At 41.4% G+C, this 25,812-nt stretch overlaps 1 protein-coding gene across 1 annotated transcript in view; it reads left to right on the forward strand.

Annotated features, from left to right (window-relative positions):
• Positions 1-25,812, forward strand: part of chchd3a (coiled-coil-helix-coiled-coil-helix domain containing 3a) — a 63,728-nt gene that overhangs the window by 19,216 nt on the left and 18,700 nt on the right. The window contains exon 6 of the mRNA XM_070929013.1: positions 17,789-17,872. Within this exon, the coding sequence (XP_070785114.1) occupies positions 17,789-17,872 (84 nt within the window). The remainder of the gene's footprint in view (positions 1-17,788; positions 17,873-25,812) is intronic.

A 25,812-nucleotide genomic window follows, 5' to 3' on the forward strand; every position in this document is an offset into this window, starting at 1 on the left:
ATGGCGATGGAGGGAGACATGTGGTGTGTTTTTCCCTTCAGCATCTGTGAAGAAAGCCATTTCAGTTGTAGGTTTTCTGTAATTTAATTTCTGTTGTTTTTTCAAAGGGAGGGAGACAGGCCAAACGGGGGGAGGAAGGGCAAGAATGTAACGCCTGCTTTGTATCTGTAATATATTAGTAGGATCGTGGGTAGTGGGTCCCTGTGCATGTCATTGCCTGCATGCTCCTGAAGCACTAACTCCCTGTACTTTAGAGAACTTTTCCTCCTATACGCTATGAGGCTTTTGCTTGTGGCCCCAAGGCTAACCTACGGGCATTAGCAGCCTTTGAAACTACAGATGAGAACTGCAGTGGCTATGCATTCAGTATGAGACTGAGCATAAACACAGAGTCCTATACAGTCTTTGTTTCATTCTTTGTCTGAAACTTATATTTTGAACTTATAGTTGATTCTATTATCCCTCCAGTTTGTCTCTGTTTCCTTAAAGCATATATTGCAGCAAAAGAAGGTTTTGCTGTTGTGCGTGTATGTGTGCCTGTGTGATGATTTCCTCAGTTTGAGCATTCTTTTGGAGTGCTGGAGTTTTAATAGAATCCGACGGGTTATCAGCGGAGGCGCAGTGCCGTTCGCACCACTCATGTAATTGTCAAGTCAGACGCTTCCACACAGCCTCTGTTCTTTTCAACTGGAAATGGACTTTTCCATTTTAAAAAGCAGCCTCTCGCCCAAGACGTCTCCCCACCCGTTGTCATTTCACTATGTGTTTGTCAAACTCCAGGATTGTCCGCTACCCACAGTGAACTCATCTTTGATGGAACATAAAACAAGTCTTTAAGGTCTTTTGTGTGTGTGTGTGTGTGTGTGTGTGTGTGTCCATCTCCTGCCTGTCTGTCTTTCTGCCCCTCTGTGTATTAATGTGAGACTTTATTTCTTTTTACTCAAAAAGGAAAAAAAAAACCCTGAAAGACCTGCTAAGATATTCAACTTGAAGTATGTGCATATGAGCATTTAGACGATGCAAATTTTCACAAGGTGCTTTTAACTATCCCTTTCATTAAGTACAAGGCCTCCTCTGCATATGTTCCCAGAAAAATGTAATTTACATTGTTGTAGAGTACATAAGCATCAGTACTTGGGAGGTAAAATTGGTCCTGATTGCTGGGCAAAGTCAATAAAGTTGATCGAGAAAGAGCTCCAGAGAGAGGTTGTGGTTTGTTGTACTAAGCTCCTAATCTGGTGGCTGATCGAGCTTTCAGAGGTGATTTGTTCAATCCTCTTTCCCAGTAAACCTGTCAACATCTCATGTATTATCTTATAGGCTGCACTGTTATGTTCTTGGTTTTAAGATTAAGTCAGTGTCTTTTATCGAGACTGTCTCTTCATTCTTGTTTTCATACAATATTTAGCTTGTTGGGCTGAATCTCACTACACAAAAAAGTGTTTGTTTTTTCAATATTATGGAAAGTGAAAAAGGTAGGAGAGTGTCGACTACATGAGTAGACATTGCATCTGTCATCAATCAATCTATCTGTCCAACTGTGGAGGATTATTTTTTTCCCCCTGTTGGTTTAATATAGACGGGAAAAAAATGAACAGAAAACATGGGGAGAGAGACGGGGATGTCGTGCAACAAATGTCCCCAACTGGACTTGAATCAGGGACTTTGTAGTGACAGTATGTCTAGGCTACTAGGATTCCCTGAAGTTCTTTTGAAATGTGAACAGTAAGAAAAGGCATATTGAAGCAGGTTCCTATCTTACACTATGAGATGATCTATGGAAGATGATAAAAACATTGCTTTCCTGTAAGGACAGAGAAAGGAAAAGCTCAAAATGTGTTAAATATTTAGTCAGAAATTAAATGTTTTTATTGCATCAGGGATTTTATCCCACTTCAGATTGTTTTAATTGAATGTGAATTGACCTGCACCCTGCTCTCATGTTCATTGCCACTGAAAAAACATTTGTCTATGGCAGCTGCAGTTCTTGTGTTCTTTTGTCCAGCGTGGTATTGATTTGTCCTTCTCATTAAGATACAGGTCACGGGGAGCAGCAGGGCCTCATACATTCCCTCCTCTACTTCACACACAATGAGAGCGATGCTGTGAGCAGTTATGCCTCCCCACGCTCACCTATAATGGCCATAACCTCAGCAACCGTAGCTGCACCAATTACAGTGACACCCATTCTGGAGAATTGCCCCGAGACATGGGGTTAGACTCGGGTTGGGTATCGTTTATATTTTATTGATCTAGATTCCGCTTATATATTCTGGTTCTTATTGTATCTTGGTTCTGATTCTTGCCATATTAAGTACTAAAAGAAACTGAATTATGTGGAAAGCTAAACCACCTTTAATTTCAGCATATTGTAGGAGGCTATTAACAGTAATTTGTCATAAATGATAGCTAAAATAAGAGGAATGCAACCATTCTCTTCCACTGTTCTACATGTTTTTACTTGTTTTACATGAGCAGTCTGTTTATATTCACTGGTTTGACTACTGTAGCTGTGTTCTGTAGAGTTATGCTGCAGTTATGCTCAGCTTGAAGTATGTCGAAGCCAACTATTTTTTGTTTCTATTCCTGTAGCACACAGTTTTGGGCATCTTAATGCAACGTAGTATGTTTTAATATAAATGGCAGTGGTGTCAAGGTTAGCTGGGACCGTAGATGGTTCCTACCACCCTGCTGGGAGTGCTTGTTCTTCAGGCTTTTCCACCACCAGTCACTCCCTTCCCTGTCATGCTGACTGGCAGTAGCCAGCCACCAAGTCTACCAGTAATTGAAACTTCACAGCAGTGTAGGCAGGGGTTTGTGTTGTCATTGTCATTGTTGTTAGGTTCCTGGGGTTCTGTTGTCTGAGGGGAACATGTTCAGTGTCAGCGCTCACACATGTTCTGCCACTCAGGGGGAACCACAGTAAAGGAAAGGGGCGAAAGGGATTTTTGGTAGTTAAAAGCACAACAGTATATTTGAGTTTTCTGCATCAATTCATGTTTCACCTTTTTGTGTTCTTTGATCAGCTATTGGGAGAATAGAAAAACAAGCAGACATAATTCCTGTTTGAATGGTTGACATTTAAATGAGCCTTTTGATGATCCATAGTCTTTTCTTTATGCTGATCATGTCGGCTTGTCCAGAGGAGGAAAAGCTTAAAATTCACACTGAAAAGAAAATAGTTGCAACACTTAACACTGCAATGTTTTGTCTTCAACACGCTTGGCAACCTGATAAAGACGGGCTGTATTTTCTCATCATGTGGACATTCTGAGCCATTTCTAGGTGAGTGTGATTTAATGAGTAGACAGCCTGGTGTGGAAGAGCTCTGATTGGTGGCTTTATGTGGTCAAGATGGCCTCATCAAGGAGTTACTTAGTAGACTCATGAAACACAAATAAACCCTTAATTAGATAACAGGTCAATTAGTGCTTAATTTCCCAGCAACATCAATTAGGAATATGTGATTTTGTAGTGGATACCGGCTGAAGGCCAAACAGAAAACATCAGTAAATGAATGAGCTCCATATAGATATAATCTTGTCTTTATGTACTAACAAATGATGAGTTTTGACAGAGAGATGTACTAGCACATGACATGAACGGGTTATGTAACTCTCTTATTCACAGTCTACATCCATCTGTCAGTCCACACATCTGTGTTTTAATGAAATCATAGACTTCCACCGTCCCTTCTTTTGATTTTTCAACGACTCTGCTCCCTACGGAGCCAAACTGGCCCAGTGGCCAATCAATCATTGGCCACTGCGTTTCACCCAGACACAGGCTCTAACCCCTAGGCAAACTTTTCAATCAACCCCAGAATCATCAATCTTTCCCAGCTCCAAACAGTAGCCTGGGTGGGGTCTACCTGGCGGCAATGGTTTTGTCTACTGTGGGCAACTCGTCTAAAACACTCAGCTCTTACATTTACTTTTTTCTTCTTTTTTTTTTTTTATATGAAACCTTAAGCTAACACTCTACACTAACACTGATTGAGAGACGAGGCAGCAATACAGGGTAAATAAACATACAGAAGAAGGATATGTATCAAACCAAAAGCTTGTATAATTGTCTTGTTTTCTTTGCAGATATTTTGTTAACTGTATGTTAAAGGGACATGCTCAGAAAGAAAGGTCACCATAGAAATAGAAGCTGGGAGGGACACAGATGGAGAAACTTTTTTATCTGGAAATGTACAGGCCATAATTCATAAATCACACACACATAATAGTTAAAGCATCCATTTTTGTGTCTCTCAGATATAGGCTTGTTATAGACCTCTGACCTATCAAACCTTAAGGCGTTTACAAACATTAACAACTTGTGTTTAGTTGTAGTAGTCCATTTATTTGTTAGTTTCTCATCTTTGTTAAAAGCTGTTGGCACTGTGTCTGTTGTCTCCTCTCATACTGACATTAGTTCAATGTGACAGAAATGTTTGCGGATACGGTGACGAGGCCCAATAAAAACGGAGTGCGACATGTGCTGATTCTGTTCAATCCGGAGAATTGTTCCAGCTATCAGCCTTAAGTTGTTTATCATGCTTTTGTCGCTCCCCCTGTTTCCATCTTTATCTCTCTCTCAAACACACTCATGCCAGTAGCTAATGTGATTTTCCATGATTTTTCCACCACCTCTGCTTTCACAGCAAGGGATAATACAGCATACCAAGAATGTTTGTTTGCTCCCTACGCACGCACGCACGCACGCACACACACACTCAGGCAGACACACACACACACACACACGCACACACACACTCAGGCAGACACACACACACACACCATGTCCATCCTGTCAGAGCTCCTGGAGAAAATCAGTACCTACTCTTTCCTTAAACTGTGTTCCATTTGATGCTTGGCTGGCTTGAAAATGACTTTGGGTAAAGCTTAACATTTTTAATGCAACAAGCCCCCCCTCTGCTCACCCCGGTACTCCTCTTCCTTCCACCCCTCTATGAACTGCAGTCTCCAGCAAATGTCCGGCTTTTTTTTTTTTTTTTTTAAGAAAACCTTGTGTACTTCAGTTGTGCGCTGTTGCATTTTAGATACAGCCGACTGGACCCGGCTGATAATAGAGCGACAATTTAATTTCCCAGGTATTAAAGGAGACTTGCTGGGTTTTGAATTGGTGCCCGTTGGTGGTATTTAAAAGAAAAATTGTAAAAATAAAAAAACATTTCTTGTTCCCCCTTCTTATTATTCTTTCTCCCGCATCACAGTGTATAAGGAAGATTGGGGGTAGAAAAGGTCCTCATGTCTTTTACTTTTGAATGAGATAAAGCGAGGTAGTGGTACACTGTGATTTACATATATTTTGGATTTGCTCAGCTCGCCAAGGACAAATTGCATCCTATCTTTGACTCCAGTTCTCTGAGCTGTTGTAAGAGCAACCCCTGCCAGGCTTGATGTAACTGGATTTAAGAGAACTGTCAGTCTGTTTTGATTAGTATGCTCTGCAGGTATATTACGTAAAGGGTTGGGGTGAGGTGGCATAGATCACAGGTTGGGTTTACACCAAAAATTCAAGGTACCTTAAAAAAATGAGACCACAAGCATGCCACAGAAGCTGAATGAGAGTGTTCCTCCAGTTTGTGAAGAGGAACATTTCCCCAGTTAGGACCTGATTTATTACTTTTATTACATACTTTGATTAGTTCCACAATACCTTCAGTATTTTACATGGTGATATCAAAATCCTTCATGTGTTAAAGAGAAAAAGAAAAGAACACAATTGCGCACTCTTGAAGGTTGGAATTTGGGATAAAATCCAGATCTTTGCATTGCTTTGATGCAGTTCACCTTCCCCTCAGGCCATTCTTACCACACAGAGAGTTTTTTAGATAAACGCTTATATCTACTGGCATTGAACAGCCTCCGTACCTGTTTCCTGTCAGATACTTCATTACTGTTTACAGCATTTAAGTATTTACTTATTTAGCTGTGAAAGAATTAAGTAAAAACTCCGTTACTGTGAAATGATAACTTTATATTAATCTTCAACACCTATTTTTGCAACTACCACAAACATTCAATTAAGAATGGACTTTTATGTCTGCTCTATTTCTGAATGTTTATGAAAACATCCAAGGGAATATATCCTTTGTATTTGCTGGAAGGTACTGTTGGCATGTTTGCTTTAAACTTACAGTACCATCCTATCTGAGATATACCTGATATTTACGCTTTTGTAACAAATATTCTATGGCACTGAACTAAATCTGTACTTCTGTTTTTTTTTTTTAAGAGAGAATCCTATGGGGCACCACTGACCACTGACTGATGATTTATTCATCAATGACAAACAATATTTCAGACAACACTGACTTGATTTTGACTTTGTCTTAATTAAAAAAACAAAAAGAAGAAAGAAAAGAATGGCACCACTGCTCCCTAGAAATATCAGAATTTCTTTGACTGGCCCAGAGGGGGAGCTACAATTACAGATCTAACAGGAAGACACTAATAGACCTGGAGGGGAAATGTATCTGCTGTGGATGTATTATTACATTTACATGGGACCTTACAAACTAAATACCCTCCATAATGATGACTTATAAAAGCTAGTGAAAAAGTACAGACATGACAATCAGCTGTTACCCTGTTTATTTCCTTATTTCCTGAAAGTTGCATTTTGGAAATGCAAAGCTTTTATTCTCCTCAGTTTTGTAAAGAGTTCAGTGTCTTCAGGTAGAGGCCTGTTTTGTCTCTGTGTGAATGCTTGTCTGTTTGTGCAATAGATACAATGTAATTAAATGTGTACTGGAAGAGGTCAAGTTAAACGAGCAGATATTCTGTCTGCACCACTGCCCTTTTAATTGTTTCCTACTGACAGTGTACTGTACATACATGTGTCCACTTCTTTCTGTCTCCTGTCTTTGCAATGCCCTCTCTCTCTCTTTCTCACGTCTTTGAGGGTGTCCACTCAACCGTCCTTTACATATTGGCGGCCGTACCTCACCCCTGCCCAGGGTGTGGTGCCCACACACCGTGCCAGTATTATGGTTAGACGGGAGGTCAGCCTCTAATTGGCAGGGCCTGTGGCTGGCACTCTGCACCAGGCCCTTACCCTGTCAGCTAATTGGCACTGCGAGCGGCCAGCATTGGGGCTGGGATACGGCAGCGCTTCGATTGATGGATGGATACTGGTGTCAGGAAAGCGTCTTTCTGACAAGAGAGCTTGTACAGTCAATTTACTGCCTCAGCCTCAATGGGCGGTGTATGTATTTATGTATGTATTCCTTCTCATTTGTTCTAAACATTTTGGAAAGCTGACTAGAATTGTCTTATTGTGCTGTGTGCTTTTTTTCACCTTTTGTCTGAACAATGAATGCGTTTGACATGTGTAAACAGAAACTAATTACCTAATAACACTTCCAGTACATATTATGCATAACTGAAAATTATTTGTGCGCTTTTATGCCAAGCGAGAAAAAAAGCTTCAAAAAGTGTTTTAAGTTTGACTTTTCTTTCTCCTCTACATATTCCACCTTCATATTAGTGAATGCAACAAGAGCTTTTTACTTGTGAATTTTAAACAGTCATTACAGCTAAATGCACGCATACAGCAACTGTCATTTAGTGAAAAATCTATTTATTTTTCTGATCAAAGTGATCAGTGCAAGCAGAGCAATTATCATTTTAGTGGGGTTTAACTAGCAGGGTTTAACTGATGGAGTTTTCATGGTTTTTCCCCTTTTCTCTCATAAAACTGTAATGTCAGTGGTACCGTAGTTGGGAATTTGATAGTCATGACCTCTGTGCAGCCTGTAGTATTATTGAGAATATTGAGAAAATTTTGCAATATTTCCATTCTGTTTCTTGCCCTCTCTTTCACTTGGCCTAGCTAAGACTTAATTTGCCAGACATTGAAGTGCAAAGGTTAGAAAAGCAAGCATCCTGAGTTAACGTCAACAAAGTTTTGTGTGCGTGTGGCTCACTAGATGTATTGGATGTGTAATATGACAGGTATTTTCTTTAGAGCTTGTCCCTCTCCCTTTTCTTGGTCTGTCTGTGTCTTTTCCCTCTTGGCTCTGACAGGAGAGCGGTATTAATGAGGTACTATAGAAGTGAACAGTCTGCTCAGCTAATGGTGCTAGAGGTAGAGATTTTGATTGAACGATGGAAAAGAACTTAAACATATGGAGGGAAAGAAGACAAGAGGGGAGTCAAGAAGGCAGCGAACAGCAGAAACTCTGGATGAGATATAGAAGCAGTGAGAGAATGGAAAGGGGATAAAAGATGGGGGAATAAATAGAGGCACATGGAAAGAGCAGACAAGAGATATTGATTCACAAAGCAGTTTTCAAAACAAGGTTACAGACTCCAATTAGGAAACAAACCAATCCACAACAGCACTTAAAACTACATAAAGTGTACATTTTAAACAAAAGTCAGATAACTGGAGGAATAACAACAGCATAGCAATGTATCTTTTGTATAATTTCCTCATTGACGTTGGTGGAAAGAATCATGAAACTTCACAAAGTCATATATAAAAGAACAGGCTAACCTGTGATTTAAGAGAAGAAAACAACATCAAAATGTCTCTTTTCTGTGAATCCCTTTAAAGTTAGTTGTCTGTGACGGCTAACAGTAGGCAAGTAGGGCATCAAGGAAAGGGGAAAGGGCATTATTCAGCTTAAGATGTGAGTGGATTAGAGGTGACCCTGAGTCTGCTGACATGGGCTTGATGGACAGAAGCTGAAGGTTGATTGTGGCCCCCTCCTAGCTTCATCAGGCATGAGAAGACCACCTGCTGCTGGGTGGAATGAATATGCATTAACACACAGCATGAGCACACGTGCCCTGAGAAATGTACAGTATGCCCACAGCCGAAATCACACAAGGATTCAGTCACTTACACATACACTAGGATGGTCTTAAACATGCAGATGGATCCAGGAGAGGATTCACATGCTGCAGGCACATGCACACAGACAGGTCAGGCACATGCAGCTTGACTTGTCCATAAGGTCCAATGTCAGCAACACATCCTCAGGCTGTCTCTTTTTCTCCCTGCATGTCTTCCCCTATTGTCTTCCCTTCTACATTCCTCTCACCTTCTTTCTGCTATAGGTTGTTCCACCTCTCTTCTCTCCTCCACCAACTCTCTCTCATCCACTTTGCTCCCTAGGGACATCTGTTGTCCAAAGACAATATGCCTCTCTCCACTCTCAGGTCATTCACGGTGTCCTCTGCCGTCAAGTAAAGGAATTTTCTGCCATCAGTTTATGTGTCTGACTGAATGCGTACTAGCATTCTCCACACTTGTTTTGATCTTCCTCCTTTTTCTCCCTATATCCCACTACTCTCTCTGCTCACTGTTAAACCGGGATGTGGTCAGGAATTATAAATGAGTGGAGGTTGTACGTCCCAAAAAAACACTGGATCCTGAAAAAGAAGCAGCAAATAACCATAGCTAGTACTAACTCCACTCCAACTCCAATTAGTCAATTTATCATGACTTCATCTGTAACATTTTCCTTATGTTGTTGTTCTTGGCTTGGCCACACTCCTTTTTCTTTCTGCCTTCATGTATGTCTATATCTTTCCCTCTCAAGCACCAGTGTATCTTCTCCCTTCATTTCATCCTCAGCCCCTTTGTCCCCATGTTCCCATTGTTGTCTCGGCATGCCCCCTGTTCCCATCTTGGTTGAGACTTCCTCCATACATGCCCCCCATGTCTCGGTAATGAACCCACAGCTCTTCATCTCTCCTTCGTCTTCCCCTGTGTGTTGGACATGACAGATGACTGGGAACCTCCAGAGCTTCGCTCCCCAGGGCTCTAGATAAAGGCAACTCCAACCACAAGATGATCAATCAATCAGTTTACTCCGCGGGCGCCTGATCAGCCAATTAATCAATCTCTGAGCCAGCAGATGTTGTTGCTGTCCCTCAGCGAAGGATCTGGCAGTAGAGTGGTGGAGGTGGTGACTCCAACAAAGGCTGAGGGGCTTGAAGTGTCTGGGAGTAGAAAGGAAAGTGATTTTTCATGTTTCTACCAGGATTTCAAGCTTTGTGGGCTCACTAGTCCCATTCGTTTTCACTGGATCTTTTCTCATCCAGCTTTTCCCATGTTATTCGCTGCTTTTCAATCCTGACAACATCTTAAAAGAAGCATAGTCATATTTTCTTTTGATAAGCTTATGATTATTATAAACCTCACTATTTTTATTCTTCCCTAGAATAAATTAGTACATTGTTTAAACGTCTACAAGTTTGGGAGAAGTGCAAAAGAGATGTAAATGTGTGAGTGGGTTGACACTCACACATTAAGACCAGCTGGATCAGATCAAGCCCCCTGTTGACCCCTGTTCGCAGTCAATGAGCTACAGACTCCACAAGGACACTTCATTTTAATGTGCCCTTAAACAGCCAGTGCTTAAGATACACGCACAAACATTGAGACACCCACACTCACCACCTACACCTCTTGGCCTTTGGTCCCTGTCCTGGCCCCTTGGCCCCTGTCCTGTGTAGGTCAGCCCTTTGACCCACCAGGTCGTTGAATCATTACTCACTGTACTAAGAGATCCCCAAGGGAAAGTCATTCTATCTGCAGCCTGTGGCTTGGTTGTCTTTTTCTGCCAGGATGCTCCATGCTTCAGTCATTTGTTTGTCAAAGATCAAGTCAAGATACCATCTTTTTAAAATGTATCCAAGAGCATCTTAAGTAGTGACTGAAAACTGGTGATTTCACATCAGCTAAAATTACCTTTAAACTGATTTTGGTTGTTTGGTTCGAGAATTACAAGGGGAAAAACAAAAACATCTGATACTTAATCACTATTTTAAAAATGGTTGTTATGATCACAAGACCAATCAGGTCTCTACCTTCAGTATGGTATGCATCAAACAAGTGCTTGTTGGATCGTTGAACAGTGTCTTAATCTCCCCATGTGCACCTTTCTGACTGGAATTGGAGGGGGGACAGCTTCTGACAGTTTTGTAACTTTTCAAAACCAACAGTCCCATAAGCTTGCCACCTTTATGCAGTGATTGGCCAGTTGTGTGGAGGTGAAAGCTTTTTTCATTCTGCTATTCAACTATTGCAGTCACTTTTTGTGTGAGCAAACAAATGCAACACCATGAATGCCTTCAAGGAGAGACTGTCCAAAAGTATACACTCCTCTTTAGCATTGACATAACTCGCCACTCCAAGATGTTCTGAACAGCTATAAGTACTTTTACCTTCAGACATATTCAGTACAAACTACTTTGGTTCAAGCACATCTGGCTTTTGCAAAACAGGACAGAAGCCTAACTGAACTGAAGGAGAAAACTCTTAAGGTTCAGGTGAATCAATCCAAACAGAAAAGGAATGAGATAACCAAAGATATGGACAGTGTGGACAGTTAGTTAAGTAAAGGCTCATTTGTAAGTTCAAGGGGTTGGCCTTAAGTTTCAATATGTACAATCAAGTATTACTTTTTGATAATTTTTCAGAAACTAATAATTTACATTCATTTTGAATACAGCACTTTTAATAACATTTACTAGATACAAGCTGAACTCCGGCTCAGTGGCCCAACGGAGAACACTAAACCCTGTTGCAGGAGTGAATTTTTTCTCAGCCGTCAGTATCTGTGTGCATAATTGTTTGACAGTGTGTTTGTCCTTTTAGTGTTATCAGTCAAGGTTAAGCCCATTAACTGACCACACTATATCTGACACGATTACATCGCCCATAACCCTACCAACTCCCGTGGAGACTAATAGCTGGCCTCGAACCAAAGTGTTATTGCCGTTCAGTGAAACCCCATGATGCTAATTAACCAGCCAAAGTGAATGGTTTCCAGTCGAGTTTTACAGCTACTGCTACCAGGACTTATGTTTTATTCGTGACTCTAAGGGTAATGCGTAACACTGGCAGTAAGGTCTGTGTTAGGTGATATCATTTTACACTCCATCACTTAGATTTGATCTGCCAGTGATAGCTTTTAAAGATAGAGTTGCAATGGTTTTAGAGGTAGTTATAGGATGTGCCAAGATTTGTAGGAGGGATGTGTGTCTGAAACAGTTTTGTGTGTGTGTGTGTGAGAGAGAGAGAGAGAGAGAGAGCGAGCTTTGTATATATTAGTTTTGTGGTGGCAAAAAGTAAGAAAGTGTTTTTCATGAAACCCTACTTTTAAAATATTCTCCTATCTCCAAGCTTGATATGACAGTTCTCCCAACAACTGTCAAAAACCCAATTCTCCCTCCAACTATCTTGTCATCCATATTCCATCCCCACATTGACCCATCTCTCTCCCTGCTTTTCATCTTCTCTACCCCATGAACTTCCCTTCTCTTCCCTCCATCCATCTCTAACCTCCCACATGCCACCTACACCTCCGCCGTGCCAATTAACACCAGAGCACGGTCACATTGTGCTGCCCTTTGACCCCCCTCCGCCTGTCGGAGCACACAGGACCCGAGGCCCGCGGCTTTAGTATTAGTTTGTCACAGAGCCCTGTCGCGCAGGTCTGTGATAGATGGGCCCTGGTGAGCAGCTCTGACCCATCATGCTGCAGCGCTCACTTGGATAGTGTGAGGGAGCATTGATTATGATGCTACTCGTGACAGAGTTGAATCAGGGCTGAGATGGTGATGGTAGGGGAAGACAAAAGAGACCGAGGTTATGGATGAGGGGCTGTTAGTTAATGTGATGAGATTTGATTTGTGCTCCATCGATCATGGCATCGTGCAAGATTATTTTCTTCTAGCATGATTTATAAGCACGTAGTGGGCATACAGTGTAACAGTGAGTCACCTCATTGTTACAACACAGAGGTCTCCATCATTGAGGTGTGAAATGAAAAATGTAATATGTACAGAATTGCTTGTAGCCATAATCAGATTTTTTCTTCTTAAGCAATGAGAAATTGTCTTCCTTTTGGTTTGTGATATCGTGGTGCCTAGCCTAAATTCATGCCGTTGGCAACTAGTATTGTAGACCTGTCATAGATTGAATTCTATCATAAGAAGATCCACTTGTTTTAATTCAGTGGTTCTCAACCTCAGGTCAGGACTCCCCAAAGGGGGGGAGTTGTAAAAAGGTGATGAACGGGATAGGAGAGGATCTAAGATGTATTTCTTCTGTCAATCTCTTTTCTCTAATACGGTAATATACTAATTCTTGTAAACCATTGGATACTTTTGCCCTATAATTTATTCAAAGTAAACGGTTTACGAAGGGAAAATGACTTTAGTTAAACTGCTCACTGACTTGTGACAAGGGGTTGTCGGTATATCTTAGGGGGAGACGAGCCAAAAAGGCAGGGAACCGCTGGTTTAAGTCTTTACACTAAGCGTGACAGCAGAATGCTTAAGTCTGGTGGTTTGTATGGTTGTGTTTTGTTTCTCAATTACGGCTTGAAATGATGCAGTGTCTCTTCAAAAAGGAGAACAGGAAATGCGAATATGACATAATTGTGTTATCACCTATAAATGTCTTTTATTATAACAGGGAGTCCCATACGTAGCCACACACAGTACATACACACACATGCAGTTGCCCTGCTGAACGCTGCAGGCAAGAGTTATTTTTATTTCAGTCCTTTTGGAATGCGTTAAAAGAAGAAAGCGAACAGAGAGAGCACTTTCAACAAAAAAAAGCAGGTGTGAAAGAAAATAGACTGTATGAGAGCAAATCAGTGAGAGAACAGGAGTTGGGTGGAGGGCCTGACACAGCAAAATCCACCTGTTTTCATCCCTCTTCCATCTTCCCCTCCTCTTCTCCTCCGCCCTCGCTCCCAGCTCAAACTGCGGCAGTCGGCTAATTAAAAAACATGGCTGTTCTTAATTATTCAGCGACTGGCTAATTGATATTCACAGAGGCGTTCACCTCGCCTAAATGATCCGTTTAATCTGACCACCACGGTCTCACTCTCAACCGCCTGTCACCCTCAGCCATTGTGCTACTGTACTTAATATGAGACCAGGGGGAGATGGACACAGGGGGGGTGTAAAACTTTGCTGTTGATGTTAATGTGGTTTCCTGGGCTACAAACAGCAGTGTGTGGACTCTGTGGCAGGGTATTGTTGTGAGTGTTTGTATTTTAACTTTTTTTTTGTGAATTAGCCAAAATGAATTACATCATTCTCTGGACCTAAAAAGTTTTGAAATGTCTCATAAAATCAGGAAAACTGTATTTCACCATGAGAGTGATTGACAGTCGTTTTTCACTTCCGCTGAGAAATCATTGTCTGGGAGAAGTCTGAATTTCAAAGCTGGGAAGTTGTAAGAGCTTCAGTTGCCCCCCCCCTTTTTTCCCCCTGTTTCCTCCACTTAACTTGTCTCTTCCTTTGTGTACTCTGTGATCATTTTCTCTCTTTAACTTCTTTCTAAAGTTAGAGACACGCTTGGCCCGGGCTCCATCTAACAGCCAGTTCTCCATTCTTGACACCTCCAATGATAAATCACCTTTATTGTCCTCTTTCTCTCTATGTCTCTTATCTTGCTGTTCTTTCCATCTTCAAGTTCTTTTCCATTTTCTTGCCTAATTCTGCCCTTCTCCTCCTCTTCCTCCCTGCACCCTTACCCCAGCTCTCCTCCTCCACCCATGACCACCTCTTCATTAGGGGAACAAAAGGTGTATGGGCAGTGGTGAAGTCTGTCCCATTGTTTGGCCTTTAGTATGATTAGATTATCTTCAAAGTCTCCTGAATGGGTTTAATCAGTCGGAAGTAATCCTGACATAGTGTGTGTGTGTGTGTGTGTGTCAGGGCCTGTGTGTGTTGGGCCAACCTGCTCGCATGGAAATTGAACACATGCACGGCTGCATGTACGCATACATATAGACACAAAAGTGAGCAAAAAAGGAAAATCCCTAGGCACACATTGCTGTCACAACCTCTCCTCTTTTAATGACCCCTTTAGTCTCGCCTTCAGCGCACATTTATCTCTCCAACCGTTCTCTGTGGGTACAGCTGCTCCGGCTGGTGTGTGTGTGTGTGTGTGTGGATGTGCTGATGTGTGCGTTTCAGATCAGTGTCTGAGCCGTTGTTTGTGTCTCGGCGTCTGTGTGCATCTTTTGTCCTCTCTTTCTCAAAGCTAAAGCCTTCAGTCACCACCTATCAGCGTAACATTGAGTTTGGACACACTTATGACGGTACACAACCCCCTGCCAATCCTCTCCTCTGTGTTTCCCTCCATCCTATCATCCCTCTTCTCCTCCTCTTAAATTGAGCTGTTGGTGGGAGACAGTTTTTTGGCACCTCTGCCAACCTAATCCAGTCTCTCAAAAACTTTGCCAATCTATCGTAGAAGCCCTGATTGCATGCTTGTAATCGATAACACATTTAAAGGTCATAATAGTGCGACTTCTAGTGTACTTACATCATACTTTAAAGGTGTCCTTCAGGCTCCATTCACCCAGGACTATCATTTAGGTTTAAGTTCAGCTTGATTCCATCATGAATTGCAGGCAGCTTTAGCTGTTGTATACCACTGACCACACAATAGCACTTCAGACCTTTAAGGGTACACAATGGAGACAATTGTCTGACCTCAACAATAAGGCTGGTTAATGTTAGGTTGTGCTGAGGACAGCAGAGACAACAGCAACTTGGTCATGGCGTAGCTTTACTGAGTGTTGTCAGGAATGTGATAAAGTGGTGCTGTGGAGTGTTTTTTTTTCTCTGGATCTGTAGATGACATTGTGTGTGTGTGCAGGTGTTAGTAGGTTTCTGTATTGTGTGTAGTGGGTAAGCTTGGAGCATCCCCTTGACTTTGAAACTTCCCCCACTCATCTCTTGTGAGGACAGCCCCTCGGTGACACTCCTCGCCGCTCCTCATCACAATGCATAGAGCACGCAGCTCTGCTTGCAGTGCATTGAGTAGCCAAACACAGATGGTTATCAGTGTAGAAGAGATTGGATGGGGTAATGCAATTTCTTTTCTCCATACGTTATGTTTTCTTCATACTCGCTCTCTGTCTCCTTCAACATCCTATAGTGCTGAAAGCAAAGGTTTCAAGGCTTCTCTGCGTGGCAGATATAGCCAGTGATGCTCCTAATGCCTCCCCACACTTCCCAAGTGTTGTTCAGCTGCAGTCGGGCCTCCATCTTTCTCCTGTTGATGTCCTTGCCCTACTTGATCTTGGCCCTTACCTCTTTCTGAATAAGTTTGAGCTCCCCCCCAAAGGCTCAGTTTTTTTTACCATTCGGGAGAGCCTTGATGTCCCTGGTGATCGGGGGCTTATTGTTGGGGAAACAGGTTACAGACCAGGCTCACACACACATGTATGGTTATATACCATACATGTACTGTGTGTGAATGCACCAATGTGTGTTCAAGCCAGTGAGAGAGAAGATTGAGAGGATGAAGTGTGAGTATTCAAGCAGAACAGTGTGGTAGCCAGTCACCCCTAGCCTCTGAATACTAAACCTTTCCAAATGTCGCTTTGAAGAAGTTCATGGATGAATCAGTGCCTCTTTACACTCTTTCTCTCTCTTGTTTTCTTTCAATGCTCCCCTTATTCAGGAGATTGGACGCAAGGTAAGTCTCGAGGTCTTTACCTTCTCCTGGACTCTACAGTTCTGTCTCACTGTTTCTGCCTGATAGTCGATGATAGTCAAGGATTTCTTATCTTTCTTTCATTCTTTCAGCTTCTTTGACATGTGACATTTTTCTCTCCATCAGGTATTTCAGCTACTCCATAGTTTGATGATCCTTTTGTACAGCTCTCTTGCTTCAAATGCTTTGTAGACTTATAGATGAGATGATGATTTCAGCTTGTTTCTGAAGACTTATTAACAGAAGGGAGCAGTAACACTAAAAGCTTTTGGTTAGGTCCTCAAGTTCACTGTGCAATAACACAGCTCTGTCTTGTTTAAAGGTTTTCCTCTTTTTTAAAACTTTTTTATACACTTTTTTTTAATACCACAAATGTTTTCCTCTAATCAAAACCTGATTTGCTTGATATAAGTCCCAATTCCACCAGTCTATAAATCCCCCTTTATTGTTCCCATCCATAGCCATCAATATACCCATGGGCTTTGACAAGTAAATGATGAGAAGTAATTCCACAATTAAAATAAGTGGCCCTCAAAACTGTGTTGTCCTTCAGAGTTGAACCTCTATCAAGATTAATAAAATTGAAATCTCCATTTTGATTTGAGTCATTGGCCCTCCATCCCAGTGTGAAGGTCTGCTTTTTCCTCTCTGGGAGCTGATACATCCAGGTCTTATCTGCTCTGTATATCACCAAGAGAGTCAGCCGTACGTTTACTGAAGGTCACAGTAGAGGGGAGGACAGTGGAGATTGGTAGACTGGGTAACTATATACGCCAGACCATGGTGCGCCTTTGCACTGAAAACTGATGTTATCCTCTTGGCCTGATAGAGGTTTGGCTGAAGATTGAACACAAGAGGACAAAGAAGCACATACAATACATGTCAAGGCATCATCAGTCTCACACACATGGACACACACAGGTGTGTTTTCCACACATTAAGCAAAATGTGCACATATACAGGCAGGCACAGCGCACATATCATAAACTGTTATATTAAAAAATAATTCACAAAGTGTTTCACAGTCTGGTGTATATATGCCAACAAACAGAAGGCTTTTGTGTTGTGTTATAATATGTCTTTTCTTTATACACACACGTGGGTCTCTCTCACTTGTATGTACACTCTTGTATGTGTGTATTTTGTGATCGGTTGTTAAAATTGTCAGTGCTCCACTGAGCACATAAGTAATGGTGTTTCTTCTCTTCTGTGTATGCGTGTGTGTGTGCGTGTGTGTGTGCGTGTGTGTGTGTGTGTGTGTGTGTGTGTGTGTGTGTGTGTTTAGGCTAAGCAGCTGGACGCCAGAGAAGCAGACCTTAAGAAGCAGGATGCTTTCTATAGAGAGCAGGTGGCCCGGCTGGAGCAGAGGGTAAGAAACAGTTTGCACCATACACCAGCCTGAAAAATGCCTGTATATGGACATTAATGTGTAACCTAACTCACAAAACTAGACTCTATCAGTTACTGCAGAAATAAAGTGATGATATGTGAATCATCTTAAGATAATTAAGCAATATACCTTTTATAACCGTTTATAAGCTCAATTCTCAGCCAAAGTGTCTTTTATGACAGGGTGGTTTTCTTAACATTGGGAATGCAGATACCAACCCATTTTGAAAAGGCAGAAACCAACTGATAACATAAGCAGGGCCCAGCTACATACCCTATGTAGAGCTATACATGCTATACATGCGTATTTAACTACGTGCTTATGGAAGTTGGTTCATTGCACACTGTTGGGCACTAACTTGCTTTCAGCAAAACAACTTTAAACGTTTTTATGGTAACCAACCTGCCATTGTTTTACGCATTGTTCTAGACATAACAAGAATGATATGAAAGATAAATAATAGAATGAAACCAAAGCACAACTAACGAGAATATCCAAGGTGGGGAATACAGTTTCTAAAGATGAAGCAAGCTTTCTTTTACAACAGAAGACAACGTTAAAACTCAATGCTGCATTATACAGTCAGCCAGATGACTTCATTGCTATTTTCAACAACATACACATCACGCACTGCAGCTCTAGTTTTTACCTGGGGAAAAGTGTTCATAACAACCTCTATTAATGTATAATGCATTTATCGAGTGTTCACAGAAACACACATACACAGATTCATGCACACAATTCAGCCAGCAAACACAGTGGGCTTGGTCACCACTGGGCTCAGCCAAAGTACAGTCACATTTATTATTTTTCTTCATCCCTCTGCCCCACTGTTTTTGTTATCATCCTTCAACTTAAACTCTGCATGCTTTCCCCAGTGTGGTGTGCTTCGTGCTCTCTCTCTCTCATGTCCTGTGCCTCTCCGTAATTGTCTCAATGCCGCTCTTTTGCTCTCTGGCTCTCCTCTTTCCTTTAATTTCCACCCACCATTCCTCGGTCTGAAGGATAAAAGGTTACATCTCATTCATCCCTGTGTGTGTCCTCCTGTCCCTGAAAATGACACTACCGTGATGTTCATTGTCGACCCAGTGTCCTACAGAGGGGGGACAAGGGTCAGCTGCCCTGCTTAGCCCACTTCAATTGGCAGCACCATGCTGGTCCCAGTGAGAGATGCCTGCAAGGCAAGGAACCAGGGTCAAATGCCCTGTTAAAGTGTGTTAAAAAGGACACCTTCATGCTGCTCTCAAATCACAAGTGTATCTTAAGAAGGATACAATGCCCTATTTAATGTGCTTAAAATGATGCCTTCATACTGGGAAGGAGCTTTCTCCCCTTTGAAGGGTGCAAAAAGTCAAATGCCCTCCATAGAAGAATCTAAATCCAAATTTATTCCAATAAGAACTTAGAAATTCTTAGAAGCTCCTTGAATACAAGGATGGCAAAATATCACATACTCAGTGGGCACATTGTCCTCAAAATGACCTTGATGTCAAATCATTTTCTTGGTGAAAAGATCTTATCTTGTGTGTGCACACATCATTATTACATTGCTTTGAATATACTTTTCTTTTTTGCCATCTCTTAATGTTTTTCCTAGCTGATTAAACAAGCAATTGTAATAATTCACTGTTGCAATGACCACGCTCTTTTAATATTTTTAGTGTGGATTTGTTAGTTCACATTACACACAAGACAATTCTCCCTTTGGGTCCATAAGTGAACATTTCCTTCCTTCACTGAGGATGAATTCTTGAGCCAAGCCAGTGGGTATTGAGTGATAGTGGACCTCTTCCAGTAATTGGAGGTGCATTGGTCTGTACAATTTTGGTTGAGTAGTGACGAGGACACCATTTGCTGACGTCAAGGTAGGGTGTGAATCAATTGATGGATCATTTGCAAAGAAAACAACTATAACTTTTTTACAGACTTTCGTCAGCAGATTGATGGCTTGGTAAAAGACCTAAACGTTCTCTTGTTGCACTTGAACCTCACACATCCAGTTGTCTAGCTGAGCTTCTCCCTTTCAAGTCTAACCCTAACCCCCTTTCAATTCCTCAGCTCGTGTTACGTTAATACATCTGTGGACAGTGTAGCTCCACTGCATCGCCTTGTATAGGAGCAAAAGTGAGTGCTGATGGTAGAAATGATGAGTCCCAACTAACACAGGCATTATCGACTTCAGGCACTGGCCATCCATCAGCCATGTTGCCCTCTGGTCAATATTCCTTAGATCAAAGTGTCAACAAATCACCTTCACACCTCAGAAAGAGACAGAAGATTGAGAGAGAGAGGGACGGACAGACAACCAGGAAAGGGATACTGTATTGAAGACAGAAGCTAAAGGAAAAAAGAGAAACAAGAGATTCAACACAAAAAAAGATAGATGGATAGAAAAAACGACAGGACAGGTGGAGATGCATTCTTCCTGAGAAAGTATCACCAGAAATTATGATAAAGTGACATTTATGAGTGAGTCTCTCTGAATAGTAAAAAAAAATAGGTGAGTGTGAGAGACTGGGGAACGTGAGATGCAAGAGAGTTCTGTGAATACGAACACTGATTTATTTATTGATTCATGCACAGGAATTAAATGATAAATGTGAAATTATATTTTCAAAGCACTTTGTCCTCAAAATTTGCACTCATTTCAATTTGCAAATTATATTGTGATTTGTGGCCTGTGGAGACAAAACACAACAGAAGTGGCAACCATGTGTACGTTTCCTGTGATGGTGTGTGATCCTGTGTGTAACTGAAGATCAATGGTGGGCATATTGCATGTTGTCTTACTGTGCAGCAAGCGGCTTGGGACTCCATAGGGGGTGCAGTTTATTTGGACTGTGTTAATAACGCTTCTTTTTCTTGTTCAGGCCACAGTGCCCCGTTTGGCACTCAGTCCAGGCTCTCATCACTCCCTGTTCTCTACACTTAACGTCAGCCTGGCAGTATACCAAACAAAATCATTTTTAGCATGTTCTGTTCCTGTGTACTCACTGTAACTCCCGCTTGGTTAATAGCATCCGCTCCAGATGAAAGACCTCAATACAACTGGACAGTACAGAGAACAAATTTACAGGAAGATACAAATACAGAGATAGAGCTAAACAAAGATAAGCAATCCTGAAGCTTACATACAGGCAAGTGTGTGATCCACATCCAGGTCACATTGTTTCTGTATACTTTATATTAAGGGTTTTGGTCTGGTTCTTCCTGTACTATACAAGCAGTGCAAGGAACACTAAATACTGTTTGGATAATAAAACAAGTTCATCTATATACAAAGGTAGTTAATGTGCATCTATTGATGGAGACAGAGTATATGTAAAGTATATGCAGTCTGCTTAGATGTAGACAAGAAAAAATACTAAACTTTCTATAGTTCCAGCTGTTCAAATGTGCTGTTTTTGTCTGTTTAAATCTATGTAAATTGGGTATCTTTGGGATGTAGACTGTTGGTTAGACTAGATAAGACATCTGAAGACACTGCCTTGGGCTCTGACATAGACGAAACAAATAATTATTGGAAAATAATCAACAGATGAATCGATAATGAAAATCGTTAGCTGCAGCCCTGTTATGCACACGTTATTGCACCATGTCTGAATTACACTATATGTGAGTAGAGTAAGATGATTTGTATTGCAGTGTAAGCACAAAGGGTTTATTTTGAGACGTCACATGGCTGATTTAAATGTTTATGAGAGTGATGGCACAGTGCTCTGTAGCACCTACCAGTGTTGAAATAAGTTGTGTCCGTATAGAAACTCTTGTGAACTCTTATGAACAACTATGAGGTAAACTCATTTAAGGAAGAAAAGGAAGTGTGACCCAGAATCAATTACATGACAATGTTGATCAGTCGCAGGTCATGGTGTATTGGTGGGCTGTAGTTCCTCTGCACACACTGTATCAAAGCTATCAAAAGCCCAGTGCTGCGCTCCTTTTTGGTTGCAAACCATCCATTTTGCCAGAACACACTAAATTAGATTTTGACTTGGAGTATACTGCTAGCTTAATATTATCTCCCATCACGTTCTTCACCCTCCCTCCATGTGCCCTCCCTTTACCTCAGGATTCCCCCAGCCTCTTGCCTACCAGCAGAAAGAGGCACCAAAAGAGAGAGAGAGAGAGAAAGAGAGAGAGAGAGAGAATATCAGTCTGATATATATTACATGTCTGTTCCAATCCAACATGGTCATTCATCAGAGGGGCTTCCAGTGACAGGCCATCACCAGGCTCCCAGGCAGCTCAGCCTGCTGCCTCTGCTGCTGCCGCTCATTGGGGCCACAGCTACCAAATAGCCCCTGAAAACAATATCTATATATTTATTACATTTTCACTCAATACCTGCCCGCTGTAAAACAATCTCATATTTAACAATCAACTTGCCCATTTCTTTTCTTTTTTTTTCTACCATGTCTCTTTCCAGCCCTCCCTCCCCGCCATATCTGTCTCTCTATATTTCTCCTTTTTTTCAGTGTTTTTTCTTCTTCATACCTCAATTTCTTTTTTTTTTCTTTTTTTTGGAAAGGATTTTTCGTCTTTTTTTTCTATCTTTCTTTTCGCCTTGTATATCGATGAAATTGGATTTTTCTGCTCTCCCATGGAGGACAATCACTGCAGCAATTGCCGTCTCATAGCAAAGTTCCATAGCACTGTGAAAGGAAGAAATACAGAGGAAAGAGCATTAAAAAAACAGTAATAGCTTCTATCTCTATCTCTATCTCTGACTCTGACTTGCTATCTTCATCTCTCCCTGTCATGTCTGTCATTTCTCTCTATCTCTCTGCCTCTCACTCTTTTGCCCTCTGTGTCTCTTTCTGGAGACTGGAGCTAAAATTTCAAGTACCTTTATGTTTGTTTAAAAATTTTAATTGAAAAAGTGAAAATTAGAACAGTTGTTTCTTGCTCGTCTTGTTGCTGTATTGTAGCAGTAAATATGTTTTTAGAATTCCTCTTTTCACCATGAAGCGATCAATGTAGTCTCTGTGGCTCTGCTAGTTGTATAACAGGGGACACAGTAATCCGGAGTGAAGACATGACAGTGTGCTGCAGTGCTGAATTATTGTGTCTGAGACTGCTTGCTGTTATAGCCGCATGATGGGATTCACAGGGATTTAACGGGAAGTCTTTTCAAGGAATGGTGATTTCACAACAACAGAGCGGCACATTCGTTTATGTTTTTTTTTTTTAAAAAGGGGGAAAAAAAGAATCCTCCAGCAGTAATGCTTCACATGCTAAAATAATAATGCTGAGACACAACTTTTGAAATGTCAGCTTATAGGGCTCAGTTGTTGTTAAAACTAAGTCACAAAGATGTTGATTCAACTTATGATAAGTTTCTAGGCCGTAGTTATGAGTGGTATTGTATTGGACTGCTATTGTATTGAAAGGTGTTTATTTTCCTGTTCTCCTCACATATGAAAATGAGGAAGGAACACATTTCACTTAGCCATGAAAGTATCTTGTTTTGCATTACCTAAATATTTGATATATATAAAACATCTAGTGGTTTGCAAGAAAAGTGATGAAGAAATAAAAACATGGAATTGCTTAAATAAACTTTATGGGCATAGTGCTTTCTTGCCGAGAGTTAGATGAGATGATTAATACCACTCTCATGTCTCTACGGTAAATATGCGGCCTGTTAACTTAGCTTAACTTAGCTTAGCACAAAGACGGGAAATGGGGAAACTGTTAGGCAAAATCTGTCAGGTTTCTAAGTAAGAAATAGTCTGGCACATTACCCCTGATCTCAGAACTCACCAGAAACACCAGTCCTTTCTGTTATTTTCCTCAAGTCTCTCTTCTTTTTCCTCTCGTCTCTGTATGTTCATTAAGTAGAATTATAAAGCCCAGATTTTTTGCCCAAAATACAAACTATTTCAAACTGTGGGGAGGATTCTTGGTGTCGTGCCACCCTGGGCACCTGGGTCTGATTACGTCTTTCCATTGACGTTGTATGCAATCGCCACCTTGCGTTCTGTCTGAACACATGGTTAGAGGTGATGGTTGGCGGATTTAGCTACCTGGATAAAATAGGTCCTTTTAGGAGTTTAACATGTTAATGACAAAGATGGACAGTTCTGGTTGTCTCCTCTGATTCATCATCTCCACTCCAGGATGTTTTCTTGCCCTCTAAGGCAACTCTTGAAATGCTTAGTCAATTCTTTGTGTGCAGGATAGGCTCAATAGCAGTTTACCACCCTCTTTGCTCTCCTTATGAGCAAGTTGCACTGAGTCACACAGCAGAAGTCTCATTTTCTCCAGCTCTGCAGAACCGTAATGTTGGCCATGGTGGGGTTTCTCCCCATTTCGGCCCTCCTGCTCAGCAGCAGATAAGAGAAAGAAGCCATCAGTACGGGGAGTTATTTGTTTTATTCATTAAAAATTGGAGGCTTTTTCTCTAAATTAAGCTGGAGCCTGTGTTGGGGTGCAGCTTCTATCTTCTCCATATCGCTGCAGTGCATTAGCAGTAATGACTTAATTTGTCTATGACACCCCCCACTAGCAATTTGTTTGGCTCCAGATGAGCTAAAAACCCAGTTGAAACCAAATAGAGTAAATAAATTAATGAAAATAAACAGAAACACTGTTTTAGAGGTAGTTACTTGATTCTACATGGGGTGTACATAGTACCAGGTTCTTGTAGCTACACAATTCTGTTTGACAAAGAATTGCTCGACAGCAATCACAAAAAATCAGTGAGATTTAAAACAAGGTTGTGTTTTGCAGCCCCTAAAAAGATTCTGTTTTGCTTCAGGGAGGAATGTTTTCAACCAAACCGGGCTAACAAAAGGTCAGGGCTACTCTCTAAATCAGTTGGGGCAACAGCTGGAAATCACAATTTGAGACCACTCAGTAATCACACAAATTACACTCTCCTCCGTCTGGTGGTGAGCGAGTGAGTGACTGCTTATATCCAGCCACCATGTGTAGACGATTTTGGCAGCATGTCCGCACATATACCCATGCTGTGTGTGTTAGTACCTTGTAGGTGTGAGCGTGAATGCACCTGCATTGTTTGTGTGAGTGTACGCGTATTGTAAGTGGTGCTGCAATCATTGTCACACATGGCCTTTTGTCCTCCCAGGTGGATTAGTCTCCTGATTAGTGCCAGCTCTGCCATTTAGGCAGGTATTATTACCTTATACTTAGTATTCTAGACAGAGACCCAAATCCGGCTCTTTCAGACTCTCTCTTTCTCTTCCAATGGCTCAATCTCCGCACCCAGGAGAAGTCTTATTCTTGCCTCTTTAGCAGCCCCAAAAATCTCTTTTTAGTCTTTTTATCTGTGAATAAGCTCCTCTTTTAAATCCTTTTCCTTAGTTCTTGACAGTTTCTTTGTCTACGCTGAAAACCACTTGATTCAAGGCCAAGAGGGCACCGATACAGCATGAGCTTACAAGTTAACTCTTAAACTTTGGGCATACTCCTTTATTGTGTTTTACATACAAACTAATGTCTGCCTACGGGACATCTGAAGTGGTTCACCCTTTACCTTTTCCACATATTGTTGTTTTGTTGTTGTTGTTTTATTCATTTTATAAACATTTGAAATGATTAAAATTGTTTCTCTTGTGGCTGATATGCGCTCTACCAGGTGAGCTACCGGGGCAGCTCACCTGGTAGAGCGCATATCATGAAGGAGGAGTCCCTACTGCACCGGCCTGGGCCCTTTGCTGCATGTCATCCCCCCTATCTCTCTCCCTCTCTGTCTCCCGCCTTTCCTGTCTCTCAGGCCTAACCATAATCTTAAAATAAATAAATAATTCTCTCTATCAGTCACTTACATCCCTCTGCAAATGTCTCCCTGAACATGTATATATATCTTAGACCTATAAGAAGGGTTTCTTGGAGTTCATGACTTAATTTTTTACTCATGGGACATGGGAACCTGCATAGACATAAATCATTTC

Source organism: Enoplosus armatus, chromosome 22 (genome assembly GCF_043641665.1).
Source record: "Enoplosus armatus isolate fEnoArm2 chromosome 22, fEnoArm2.hap1, whole genome shotgun sequence".
In the NCBI taxonomy this organism is placed as follows: Eukaryota; Metazoa; Chordata; class Actinopteri; order Centrarchiformes; family Enoplosidae; genus Enoplosus; species Enoplosus armatus.